The following is a 14,147-nucleotide window of genomic DNA, read 5'->3' as shown; positions in this document are numbered from 1 at the left end:
TAAGCCCACCTCTGTTATAATTAGATGATAATCAAGGTGGCAGGAAACTTAAGACGCTTGGAAGAGAATGTTCTTTTAATTCCATAAAGGTACATTAGCGTAATCTCTGAATTGAGGATTGTTGCCCAAACTACAGGGCTCCTTGCACTGCTATCACTAATTGGAGCTTCAGGTTTAATTTCTGTTATGGTAGGTAATAAAGGGCTTTTCTACCACTTGCAAATGAGAGCTTTATCACAGGCTGAAACCTTCAGGTTGTCAGCTTCCTATGCTGTGGTTTCTACTGTACTGGTTGAAATACAGAATGATGTGCCATGCTGTCTCAGAACTGCTCTCCTAAGTATTCTTAATGTAATGGTGTCTCTCACTCTTCCTAGGCCAGAGCTACACTCACTCAGGCTTCAAATCTGTACTCTGGGCAAGTTCAACAGCCTGGCCAGAGCAACTTCTACAACACTGCACAGTCTCCCAGTGCTCTCCAGCAGGTAAACTATGGCATGGTAAATTTCCTAAATTGTATTCTTCTGAAAAGCATGTTGTTGTTGATGGTTTTTGTGGGGTGGGGGCTGAGACAATCTTTAATTCTTCCAAAATGCAAGAATTGAAAATTGATAGCCAAGGAAGCTACTGCAGTAGTACTGAAAAACTGAATTGCTGAGAAGTTGGGTGGTCTACAAGTTCATGTTGATCATTTGTCTGGCATCCTTCTCTTAAATAGTTGATTTTCCAGTGACAGGCAAAGATTTAGCTGGCACAGTGATGTTGCTAATTGATGGAGGCATATGCTGCCTTTAATGGGGGCAGGTATCAGTTAGTGATTGTGGAGAGAGACAAACTCCAAGTGCTTAGTGCAGCCTAATTGTTAACACCAATTCTCACTGAGATGAAACCTCAGAGCTGCTACATATGTCAACAATATCAAAATATGTAGAAAACAAATGAGAAGTTGGCAGATAGATGATCATACAGGCAAACAGGACAGCCAAATCAGTAACCAGTAGCCTACATCAGGAGGTTTGTAAAATAACTCCAGTGATTTTAAGTTTTTTGAATTCTTTTGTGAAAGAACTGTTCATTTGCTGTGTGCAAGCATTCTGTCGTTTACAAGATGCTGTCTAGTGGTTTCCACCTTCTGGTTTAATCTTTAAGTGGGTTTTTTAGGAAAAAAGCTTATGATGGACTGGTTTATTATAATAGCCTACTTCATATGCGTGAAAGGTAGCCCAGACAGAAATCTAGAAGAGTCTTAAAAAATTGGATCTCATCTGTTGGAAATCTAGCATAAAGTTTTAAGGACCTTTTAGAAGGGTTAGTGCTTTTAATGTGTTCAAGCTTGCTGTCTCTATACTTTTAATCTGTTATCCTTCAGACCAGAACCCTAGTAAGTCTTTCACATCTGGAGAATATCATATCATTCTTCTAGTCACACTCTGAATATAATTTTGCAGGTTGTGAATTGATGGTCAGACTAGGAAATGCTGTAACCCCTGCCAGTCAGGTTACTGCTGTGGTATTTTCACGTTTATCACTACCATTCTGTGGTGTTTTCAGCCCACAGCACTCCCTGTTAGTGCAAGCATGGGTGTGTGGTGGGGTGTGGGGGGGGGGGGGGGGGGGGGGGGGTTGAGGTTGGACTGCTGGCTGTTGGGACTCCTGGAAAGTAAAATCTAGTTTTCATCCCAAACATTATCCTTATGATGACTAAAATTATTTGAAGTAAATAAATAGCTCCATCCATCCTCCCCGCCCCCCCAACTGGCTATTTCATTCTACTTTTACTTTCTGAGTTGAATTAAATTTACAATTTACTTCTTCATACAATGAAATCATGTTGAATGATGTTGGAATTAGGAGCAAGCATGCAACTTTGTTTCTGAAAAGCAAAGACCCAAATGCTGTTAGAACTTATTAAGACAGGCTAAACAATAAATTCACTTATTTGCTTGCAGCTCTCTGGGTAAATGTGTGAACTCATTGAGTCATTTACCTTTGAATATAGCTGAAATCATAGAGATAGTAAAGAAAGTTAAATAATGGCCCTTGTGTATATGTTACTGGTGATTTTGTACTTTTTTCCAGGTGACGGTACCTTTGCCGGGATCACAGATTTCTTTGCCCAACTTTGGATCCACAGCACAGCCACTTATTGCCCTACCCCAATCTTTACAACCACCACTACAGCACACGCCACCACAAGCGCAGGCTCAAAATCTAAGCAGACCTGCACAAGTAACCCAGCCTTTCAGAGGATTAATCCCAGCAGGAACTCAACACAGCATGATTGCTGCAACTGGAAAGGTAACAATATTGGTAGTCTACAGTACAAAAATTAATACAAAGCACAGCTGTATGCTGTTTTATAGAACCAGCACGGCACCCTGTGTTGACTCTTGCATCTAAAAATCTGCCTTGACTTTAAAAGGTAAGGAGGGGAAGATAGAAAAGCCAGTCAAGGTTAGTTCCTTAGTGACTGGGTCTGTGCATTTTGTAAAGGTTTAGCTGAGTTTTTGTAGCTAACTTGATACTAGTCCATTTGCACTGTAGGAATACCTAGTTTGATAATGACTTCGTGGACTAGTTGGATATTTCATGTAGAAGCCATGTAGAAAATAGTACAGAGCCATTGTTAGAGCAGCAGGCAAACAACGTTACACTGTCAGGGCTGGTTTCCGATGCTGGTTTCCGATTCTGGTCATAAATGTGTTTGTCGCTTTGTTTCTGGTCTCATACCAGAGCACGTTGTATGGGATCAAGTCTTTCCGGTGCAACAAACCGGAGTTTTAGGGGCTTCAATGAACTCTGTATCAGCTGTGACCTTAAACCAGAGATTAAACTCTACTAATGTTGCTGGAGGTCTACTTTTCTGAATAGCACAGCAAAGTGCATATTGAGAACGTAGCATTGTATGCAAGGCAGGACCTCTGATGTGTTTAAAAAAAAAAGGCTGGTCTTGCAGCTGAAGAAAACTCTCCTTGCAGCTCCAGTAAGGAGATAACACTGAAATAGTGCAAGAAAGTTGAATACCTAGGAGGGAATTCTCCTCTCCTTTATCTGGAGCTGCTGTGATAATTGCTAATAAGGGGATGTGTGGAACTGGCTTCCAATCACAAGGTCTCTTGTCTTAGATGGAATCACAGATTTACAGGCACCTGGGATTTTCGGATAGTGTGCAGCACAACGCAGTTGCAGCATACTTTCAGGTGAGCAGTGGGTGATAACACTGGATGTGAACACAGCTAAGCTTTCTGTGAGATACAGCAAGGTCTTTCTGCAGCGCAGGGAGTAATCTAGCTCTGGAGCTGCACCTGAAATCCTTACAGCGTGGCCTAGATTTTTAGGGTGCTTTTGAGTATAAAATGACCCTGCTGTCCCAGTGAATTACAGCTGTGATAAAAATCTCTCTCAGGCGTTAATTTCATGTTGTGGACAGTAATGGCAACCAGAATTCCAGATCACCTAGATGAAGTTTTCATCCTGTCACCCACCAGAGTATATGGTGACTTTTGCACCATGCAGTTTTCTAGCTTCATAGGATCTGGCCAAACCTTTTCACCTTTATAATTTTTATGAGCCCATCTTCCAAGCAGCAGCAGCGTGTTTCTTGCTATAGTTGTCATTGGAAAATGATCACTCATTTCAACAAGAAATGAGGAAGAACTGCAGTGGGATGGTGGCCTTAGGTGACTTTCCTGCCCTGTGTTAAGGGTTCCATTGTGTTCCTGCAAAGAAAGTCAACTTAAAGCAGCCGCTCACTTTTAACTGATTTGTTGTTGCCATTATGCTTCGTTGCAGTTATGCTTCATGGCCATGTGTGGAAAGATACTGTTCCAGAGACTAGTTTATTCTATCTGCAAAATAACATGCAAGATTCATTGCTCCAATTAGAGTCTGGAGATTTTTTTGCATGAATGAGAGCTCCATTTTTGCTGTGCTTTTGGTTTGTTGTAGAACTGGATTATTTTACGGCATTCTTCACTTCAGCATTTTTCAGGATTATATCTAAATATTTTCATGTAGTACCTGAGATGGGGAAGGAAATTTCAACCCTGAAACATTTTTTCAGGGCCAAATATGTGAAATGAGTCACAAATCCCCTTTCATTATGCAGGAAGATCAAGTTAGAAAGTCAGTACCGTTGCTGAAAGTGCCAAATAGTGCAGGAAAATTGTACACAGAGGAGCTTGTGGTGCTGGGGTTGTCCTAATTATAAGAAGCCGTTTTGCAATCTGGCTTTTCACCTCCATTTAAGTGACCTATTTTCATTGAGAAAAATGTGAGGTAAGCTAACAATTACTTAGTAAATGTAATTTTTCTTTGAATTGGAATTAACATGTCAATGGCTGTGTTTTTCAGATATCGGAAATGGACCTGAAGGCCTTTGGAGGTGGCATTGATGTTAAACCTGGAACACCGCCAGTTACGGGTAGAAGTACTACTCCAACCTCCAGTCCCTTCCGGTAAATCTCTCTTAAGCTCAAAATTCCTTGAAATCAGAGCTAGAAAATGTACCTAGTCATGCATGAACAGCCAATTCTGAAAGGTATGAGGTGAGAGGCTACTAATATAAAATACAATGCTTAATCTTAGCTTAAAAGCAGAATTCCAGTAGGTCATCAGATCTGCTATAGTTGACCAGAATTACATAGTTCTGAAATAAAATATTAAAAATATTTTTTTGATTAAATGAAACTAAACAAGTCATGTAAAATGGCGTGGGATTGTACCAAGAAAGCACAGAAGTGGCAGGGAAGATGTATTTTGTGATAAAACTCGTAAGACAGTTTATCTTAATTGTGGTGCTCAAAGTAAAAACACTTAAAGGCTTACACTGCAGTTGTGGCAACAATTCTGTTAGAGAACTAAGAATCGTTGCAAGATCTATCAGCTTCTCACGAGTGAAATTAGTAAGTTGTTTGCAGGTTTGTTTGGTTAATTGACAGAATTAACAGAATCTTGCTCATATGCAGATGCACTTCATGGTAAACCTGTTGGGCTGCTTGTGGGTGAAGTTATTAGTGGGCGGAAGGAACTTGAAAATGGAACTTTGCTACAAGATAGTTTTGTTCTTGAAAGCTGTGCTCCCATGCACAGTAACTATGTTTGGTGGCTTTCACTGTAGCAGACTGACAGTGTTCAGGCTTTTCTAGCGAAGTAGAAATGAGAGTTTGAACTCAATGCTGAAGTTGCGCCTCCAATATTTCACCCAAGAAACAAGTGAAGGGATGAGGAAGAAGAAACTTGAATTTGCAAGCTAGTCAGCATTTAGGACAAATGGCTCAATGGTATATATCTTAAAGATTCTATATGAGATGTCTCATCTCCTAGCAACCAGGGCTTATCATAAGCTTTTGCTCTCAAGTGTAGAGGTACTGGGAAGACCAACAAAAGCATAATAGATCTCAAGAGTTCAAAGTGAAAACTAAACAGACTTCTTTAAGCTTACAAAATGTTGGTGTGTATTAAGTTTTGCTGGCTGCCTTGCCACTGGTGCCCCACTGCTCACTTTACGTTAGGTAAGTGTATCACCCAGACACTCTGCAGGAGAACTCTGCAAATCAAGCTCCATTTCCTAAAGAAGGCTGTTCACTCTTTTCTTTCTCTGAGGGCTGTTTGGTGCCCTTCCCCCAGATAATCTTTCAGGCTTCATTTAATTCATGGTGATTCAACACCTCTTAAGTTTTAATGGAGGGTCACGTTCTTAGCCAAATAAAACAGGGAGAGAGCGTTTTCTGTGAATTCTTGAAATCTGTTCAAGTGCATTTTGAAACATTTGACAACAGGTCAGAGTGGAAGCAGCTGCACATGGCAGCTTCTGCTGTGCCTGTTTAGTGCCTGTTGTGACAAGCTCTGAACTTGACGTGATAGAGCAAACAGTGTAAAGGGATAGGATTGAACATAAGATAGCAGGGATCAGAAGGGGAACACGCTTTTAACATCAGTATTTGTATTACGAATACTTTTGGGAAAGGTCTCTTTCACACAGACTTTACCCTGGAATCTTTCCATATCCTAAATATTTCTGATTACGGTTTCTCTTTGTATTCTGAAGTTCCGAGTTTGTTTGCATTTGAAACTAATGGTAGATACAGAAGAATATCTGATACCAGCCTCTCAAAGAGATTTCTGCCCCCCCCTTCCAATGCTGAATTTCTAGTTAAGTTGTAAATAAAGGCAGAAACGTCCTCTGAATGAGAGCAGTGTGATTCTAACTGGTGTTCTTTTCTTCAGGGCCAGTTCCACAAGTCCTAACAATCAGTCCAATAAAATGAACAGCATTGTCTACCAGAAGCAGTTTCAGTCAGCAGCTGCCGCTGTGAGAATGACACAGCCGTTTCCTGCACAATTTGCACCACAGGTAGGTGACTGGTGGCTTCCTACAAACAAATCTGTTTCTCTGTGTGACCTGGTAACTCTGTAACTCGGCTGTGTTTCCTCAGGCTTTATCATGGGGAGATACAAAATGGAATCCTTAAAATGAAATGGCGTGAGAACTGATTTTAAGATCAAAGCCAAAAAAAAAAAAACCCTCCCTGATCTTGCTAACTAGTAGTGCGGATTTTGTGGTGTGTTTAATTTTGGGAGTTCTGCGCACACTGAGGAATTTAATACAAGTTGTGAATGATGTAGAACAGACGGTTGTTCTGCTGGCTTCCCCATGCAGCTGTAATGCACCTCATCCCGCAAAAACAGATCATTTAGTTGGGGAAGGGAAGAATGAAGCTTCGTGTCTCAGAAGGGTCCCAGTGCATATTTTAAATGTTTAAAGAGAAAGCAGATTTGCAGTTGTTTGTCTGAGATGCAGCTCTGGAGTACTGATAGAGCAGTTCAGGCTGGAAAGGATCTCTGGAGGTCGTACAGTCCGTACAAAGCAGGACTGATGGCAAAGGGTTTGACTTGCTTCTGGCATTCCAGGGAGCACAGCTTTACAAGGGTGGTGCGTCCCTGTTACAGGTGACTGTAGCCAGGCTGCTAGGGAAATGTAGCCTCTGTAAAAATGTAGGCTATTTCTGTCTTTCTTTTAGCATTTGACTGCAGGACTGGAGGGCTGCCTTTCACTAGTGATGACTCCACTGCCTTGCATGGGCCTTCTCCCTTATTACATGCTGGTTTTTAAGTTGTTGGTACTACTTTCAGGCGCAGCAGCACTACAGGGCTGTTTTTTTCTGGAGTTCAAGCATGGCCTCTCTTAACATAAAAGCCTATTTTCTTGACACCGGTTTGACAGCAGAGCAGCAACTTTTTCCCCTTTTAAGATAATGCCAACGTGCAATCTAGTTGGCAATTTTCTAATTGCGAAATGTCTTTTTGTTGTTTTTCCCCGACTTAGATCCTCTCTCAGCCTAACCTGCTCTCTCCATTGGTAAGAGCCCCATATACTAACACCTTCCCAGCGCCTGTTCAGAGGCTGCCAATAGTTCTGCATAGTCAGATGCCGTCTCAGATGACCACAGGCCTTATGAGCCACCCCCATTTACCGCGTGTGGCCAGAGGTCTTTGTGGATCAGTATCTGGAGCCAGAGGCAATCAGGCCCAGGCTGCGAGGAAGGCTGAACGAGACATGAAGGTTAGTATTTGAACAGCAGTGCTGTTAATACCAGTTCAGTCTTGACAGCTTGTAGGGCAGGAATGTGTCTGGAAATCATGTCTTAATTAAAATGCCTCTGGACCCAAAGCCGGTAGCCGGGCCTTTAACAGCTGTACACAGACCTTCTCTAAGCCCTGTGGTTTTTTAATAAGAACTTTAGACTAAAAAATTTGTAGGGAGCTTCCTTTCTCAAGTGGTCTTATGGTCAGCAGTTGTGAAGCTGCCACTGCTGTCAAAGGCAATCTGACAACTAGGTTTCAAGAGCCTGGATTTTTGAATGAGTGATGAAGCCTACAAACCTGGCTGCTAGCTATCATTTCGCATCTGCCTCCCCAGCTCTGAGCAGCAGTATGAACCCTTCTGTTCCAGCCAGCCTCACTCCTTGGTGACTCTGGATATTCATTTCCCGGTGGTTTGAAATGCCTGTTATTAATTCTCTGTGGTAGAATGCAGTAATGTGGTACACTCCACAGAAGAGCTGGCTGCATTTCTGTAGCAGGTGATAAGTCATCTAACTTGTTAAAGCACTTTGGGACCCTTCAGGTTGAGTCAAACTCTTCTTACCAAGGCAGGACTGCAATATGGGGCGTCTGTGTAGGGATACTGTTTTCTGCAGAGTAAGTTGCTTGTATGAATAGATGGTACTAAGGAGCTCCTTCATCTACTGTCATTTGCCGTAACCCATGCATTGAGGTGTAAAAGCAAAAGAGCGTGTGTTTTCCTGGTTATGTCTGGTTGTAGAAGAATTGATTACCCCTTAAATTCTAGGTATTTGGTCCATTTAGTTTTCTACCACCAGTTTATGCTAGCTGTAGACTTACCAGGTGATGCTTAGTATATTGTCTTGAGTCTATGTTATGAATCGAATCTAGCCAGTCATAGCAAATACTAATACGCAGTCCCGGTTTTCTGAATCTCCCTGCAAACACTGTTCAGAAGAACATGAGTTATTCTGTCGCGCTTGGTTACTTGGTGATCAAGTCATCCAGCCTTATAGCCTTAACCTCGGGGGATGGCTGAAATCTATGCAAAAGATTTCGAGTGTCCATCTGGCTTCAGTAAAATCAGACTGTTACTGCAGTCCTGCACACCAGAGTTTGCAGGTTTTTTTTCTGTTCTGTTGCTGGTTGAGTTACTTGGAGCAACTGCACAGTATTAAAGCCAAGACCTCTTGTTCCAGGCTTTTGCTGTTTTGTGTCTCCCCCCGCCCCTGTTTTCTGTAAAAAAAAAAAAAAAAAAAAAAAAAAAAAGTATGAAATACTTAGAGAGGTACATGGAGGCTTAGTGTCTGTATTGTAGTTGGGGTTCCTTGTATTAAGATCTGCCTTTTTAATTTTAAAAAAGGCATTTGACTGCTTTGGGCTTAATCGTGCCGCTTCCAAAAGATTGAACTCTCAATGCAACTCCTCCTTTGCCTGAGTCTGGGCAGGAAGGCGTAGTACTTGGTCTGAAGCATCTGGTCTGCACAGTGCTTCACTGACAAATGAAAGGTCCAGTGTAAAACTAACTGAAACATGTAGTCACAACGGCTGAATTTCACAGGTGCAAGTCGAGGTTACTGGTAGGATTCAGAGGAGGGATTTGAAGGAAGCCAGGCAGTAGTTTGTGCTTCCTGGAATGAGCGCCCGCTTTGAGTGGGAAGCAGATAAGGCTTCAGCTTACGCGTAACGCAGCCTTGAACGCGGTTCACTTGCATCCCTGTTGCAGCCTCTGAAGTCTGTGTCCAGAACAACAGGGGGAAAAGATGTGGGTGCTCAGGCTAGATTCTGCTGCTGTCATACAGCCTCTGCGCTCAAGAACTCCAGACCACGCGGCAGGAGAAATGACAGCTGGCACGGCCCTCGGTGCCGACAGCGCCTGCGTAGCTGGGGTAGTGTCAGGGCGCGGGCGGCATGCGGACACGTACGCCTTCTGGTCATGTCTGACTTCTACTGAGGCGTGACGCTTCAGTTTGAGCCTACTGTAGGCAGTGTTTATACTTCTTAAGCTCTGCAATAAGAGTGGCATAAAAAGATGTTAGATAATGCTTCAAACTGTTGTCCTTGATCCTCTTTTCTGGGGTGAGGATTAGGAAGAGCAAGGGAAGCCTAGGCATGATGCTAAGCTACTACTGAGAAGCCAAGCACCCAGATGTGGTGACATCTGGGAAGCAGCTGGATGGACACTGCCTTTCTAGGAAAGTCTGGCCGCTGCGGTCAGTCCTTCCTCTTTCATTTAGGAATTATTTTTGTGAAGTCACTTTTATTCCTATGCCCTCCCTTCAGTAAACATATTTTCTCCCTTTCTTAAGGCAAAGCAGAGAGCAGAGGTGCTCCAGTCCACCCAGAGGTTCTTTTCTGAGCAGCAGCAGCAGAGCAAACCCATAGGAGGCAAAGTGCAGAAAGTGGATGAGAACGGGAGCAAACCCGCCGAGGCAATTGCTGACTCTTCAGGAGTCTGCCAGGACAAAACCGAGGAAAAGCCTACCCCTGCGCCTGCTGCGGCAACAAAACCTGTTAGAACTGGACCAATCAAACCTCAGGCAATCAAAACCGAAGAAACAAAATCTTAGAGACTGTGTTTCCATGGAGGTGGGGGAAGAGGGGAGGGGGGCGCGATGACAGCAGCATGAATTTGTAGCTCGAAGGACAAGACAACAGTCTTCTCTCCCTGCGGGGCTCTGAACAGCGTAAAGGGACGTAGAAGCTATCGGCAGTTACGGATGCAAACTGCTGCGTATCCAACTGAGCTTCTAGGCTCTTTGGGCTTGTATCTTCTCTAACAGCATGAAGGCTGCTTTTGGTGTGGGCACGTTCTACACGTGTGCGCGTGTTTTTGGCTTACACACCTGTATGCTTCCCAAAGTGGAAAAAATTGAAAAATAGCAACGGCGGGGAAGAAGGTGGTCGGGGAGGCATGTTCCTAACTGACGAGACGAATACTCTTATTTTCTTCAGGCTCTGATCTTCAGCTGCTATTTATCTTTTTATAAACCCATGAGTATGAGAACATGCAGATCTGAAGATGGTGCTGGGCCAAGTAATGTGTGTTAAGTTTTTAGTGACTTAAGAAGCTTCTATCTTGTAGTAAACAGAGGGATTCATATAGCTGGCAAAATTGCCTTTGCCATGGGACATCTAACCTAACGTAGCACAAAGAGTAACGCTGATGATGTTGACTTGCCCTCTGAAGGCAGTGCTTTGCTGGCTGCTGCTTCTTGGATGACAATATACTGTCTTTAGGTCACCACCTGAAAATGCTACTTGGCCACCTGTGCTCTCTACACCCACTCCCCCCTCAGTCGTTCACCTCTGGAGTTGAAGGGTTCATTGCATCAATAGTCAAATTTGTTCTGTTCACCTCTGTCCAGCTATCTTTATATGATGCGAGTGATCTTTAAACGGTTTCCGGCTTCTGTCTGTATACAGCAACGAGCACTTAGAACTGTGCCACGAGAATAAAAGAGACCTTATCGGATTAAAGAGAGTTTTATCCAAAAGGTGCATTCTTTATATCAGAGCTGCGTCGCACCACCTCCTTGCCCACAGCGTGCTGGAAAGTAGAATCAAGTCAAATAAATGCCTTTTAAATTGTATCCTCTAGTATTATAGCTGTAGGACAGTACTGTATGATACTTCTGTGAATGTAAGATATCCTGTACCTGCTTATGATATGTAGTAGTGACTGTGCTATACTGGAGCTGTTTTTAATAATGTTATTCTAGAGGTTTTTTTCCAGACAATGATTGAAAAAGCTAATAAAAAGCACCAGGTACCACATCAGTAGCAGAATTTGCTGGTTTTTTTCTGGGATTTTTTTTTTTACATTTTTTGGAAGGAAGAGTGAGTTGAAAGTCTAATGTGTATAATTTTGTTCAAATGACTGCAGAAGCTGGAAAGGCTGTTGCTGCTATTGATGCCTAGTGAATCGCTATTGGTTATCTTTTTATATAAATATATATATAATTTGAATTTTTGGAAACTTTAGCTGTGATGTCAACTTCGGAAAAAAGTATCCCACTTGTAGTGTGAGTTGGCATTGTACAGAAATTAACAGCCATATTGGTCTAGAAATGTTAAACTTAATTTTTTCCATTTGTACAGGGGTAACGCACTGTATTAAATATGTACGGTCTTATTTACATGGGTTTGATTACAGAAACTAATAAAGTATTCTCTAAATAAAGCATCCGGGTAATCTCATGATTAGCAGTGCTGCAGGATGCAAGGAGAGCACCTGAACGTCGTGTGCCAAGTGAAGAGTGTGTATTACAGCCAGACTTCTAAAGAGAAACGGCTTGAAACAGCTTATTTCTGTTTCCCCCGGCACTTTTGATCTCGTTCTCCAGCGAAGGCCTCGCAGGACATGGCTTCCGTCTAGCTCTGGAAGGAGCCTGCCGGTTGCGTTTGCGAGACGTCGCATCTCCGGCGTGTTGGTGAGCTGCGCGGTGCTGGAGCCTCGCGTTTTCTTTCCTAGAGAAGAGCCGCTCGTCAGAGGAGACCTGGACGAGCCCCGCCGGTTACTCTCATTTTGGCCAGTGGGTGACTACCGGTGCCGGCTGCGCGGGCACCCTCGCAGCAAGGGGCTGTTAGAAGCACAAGGTTTCCCTGCAGGGGGGGAGCAGGAGTGAGCCTCCACCTGAGCCTTCCCAAGGAAAGGGGAGGCCTCCTTCTTGTCTCCCTTCCCGACTCGCCGCAAGCAACACGCGCTCGCTACCACACGATCAAATCACACAGTTACTGACTGGTGCCCTTGAGCAGAATGACGGGTCAAGCACCCTGGCAGTCCTTTAGCTGCAGGGGGGAAGGCGCCCCTGCCTCCCCGGGGCCCCTGCCCTGCCGGGTTACGAAGAGGCAGGATCAGTTTGGGGCTGGTGCTGTCAGCTGGCCACCAGAGGGAACTCTGGGCTCGTTACAAACATCAGAAACCACCTCCTGTTTGGTCTCCGAGAAGCCATTCCTGCCTCGGGCTTGCGTTGCGCCTCCAAGGGATGCGAAGAAAGGAAAGCCAGCCGCGGGCGTCGGGGTGGCTCTGCAAGCACCCCTGGGAGTCGTGCGGGTTTGCCTTTGGTCGGGGGTGCTGCTGCCAGCCCCGTGGTGGGTCGGAGCAGGCAGACCCGCTTGTGCTTGGTTGGGTGGGAAGCGGTGGTTTGGGGGCACCAGAGGAGCTGGAGTTGGTTCTTTTAGGGGGCTGCTGGTAAAACCGCAGCAGTATGGAGTAAATAAAGGTGCTGTAATCCACGACTGGAGTGATGGGCAGAAGTAACCTCTGAGTAGGTAACACCGCAGGTAAATCGCCTTTTCCACAGGAACCGTACGAGCACAGCTCCAGCAAACGCGCGGGGAAGGGGGGATGGAGGAAGGGGAACTGCGGGAAGGCAGACAGTGGTTTGAACTGTTAAATGTGCTATAAACGAGATGGTTTCGATGGTAACTGAGTTACGCTGCTGTCTCCCTGCTTGGAGGCCATCTTCTGGTTCATCTTGGAATGGGAAATCATTCACTGGACTATTTGTTTTTAAGGAAATGCTGCTGAAAGGATTAATCTTAAATTCTCCAACAGACCCACTAGAAAAGTCAGACGCATTTCCCACAGTCAGCAGTGGGAAGATACCAAGCTTTTGGCTATTTCTTGCACTGAGCGGAACGAGGATAATATTTCTGCAGAAGCTTGATTAAAAGCAAATGCTTGAGCGTTTAGTGCATTCGAATAACCTGATTTTGATGCGTGCCTCCCCAAAACAGCCCCCAACCACCCCAGCTGCCTCTGAGGCCAGTTTGAGCTTTCAGTCACCGACCGTGGATCATTGAATATTTTCATGACGTTCAACCAGATAACTTGCTCCTGGCTATTTATGCTGGAATAGATCTTGCTTCTTTAATTTGAGTGGGATTTGGTGTGTAATCTCTTTTCTAGGACAATAATTGTGCTGAACCTCCCATAAATTAGGGAACTGTTTTGTTCAGAGAATTCACTTTTGTTTTTTTCCCCTTAACAATTTTCAGTCTGCGAAAAGACGGTAACTTTTCCCAAGGGCAAGAGCAGAAGAGGGTTACTGTGACTGGGGCCAGATCCAGCAACCCCCCCTCAGCTCAGGCTGGCTTCTTGCTGGGATGAGGGAGGGGAGGGACCCTCCGGGCTTGTTTTGTAAAGCCTGTTAAGTAAGGCTGTGTATTCAGTGCTGTTCAGCTCCAGCCCAGCTTTCTGGAAATCCTGTGTACATTGGCTTGTCTCTGCTTATTTTTTTTTTAGTCAATTAACTGATGGATTTCCCAGCCTGAAAAGACCCTGGTGCTGGCAGAGAGCGGGAAGGCGGGAATGGCTGGGGCGGGGGTCGTCTGCCCTTGGTGTCTCTACTCACTGAGAAGCCTTTGGCGCTGCTGCTCCCCGGGGACCTCTGAACAAGCCCTCCCTTTCACGTTGGGGCTCAACCTGTGCCTCTGAGGAGGTGCGGGGCCAAGGAGGGCTCCAGCCTCGCTTCGCCTCCCCTCCCGTTTTGGGACAGAAATGCTGTTTTCCCATCCTCGGTGGCAGGTTTTCTGCGCGTGGGGCAGGTGGCTGCTTGCCAGGCTGCCCCTGGCTG

At 44.5% G+C, this 14,147-nt stretch overlaps 1 protein-coding gene across 1 annotated transcript in view; it reads left to right on the top strand.

The window, feature by feature from the left end:
• PRRC2C (proline-rich coiled-coil 2C) overlaps positions 1 to 11,343 on the top strand; it is a 63,479-nt gene extending 52,136 nt beyond the window's left edge. Inside the window, 5 exon segments of the mRNA XM_009320620.1 lie at positions 378 to 485; positions 2,080 to 2,298; positions 4,354 to 4,457; positions 6,229 to 6,355; positions 9,876 to 11,343. Coding sequence (XP_009318895.1) covers positions 378 to 485; positions 2,080 to 2,298; positions 4,354 to 4,457; positions 6,229 to 6,355; positions 9,876 to 10,136 — 819 coding nt within the window. The 3' untranslated portion in view covers positions 10,137 to 11,343.
• The last annotated feature ends 2,804 nt before the right edge of the window (positions 11,344 to 14,147 follow it).

This window comes from Pygoscelis adeliae, unplaced genomic scaffold (assembly GCF_000699105.1).
Source record: "Pygoscelis adeliae isolate BGI_AS28 unplaced genomic scaffold, ASM69910v1 Scaffold402, whole genome shotgun sequence".
Lineage (NCBI taxonomy): Eukaryota > Metazoa > Chordata > Aves > Sphenisciformes > Spheniscidae > Pygoscelis > Pygoscelis adeliae.
The sequence above is the reverse complement of the archived record's forward strand: the minus strand, read 5'-3'. Positions and strand labels throughout refer to the sequence as shown.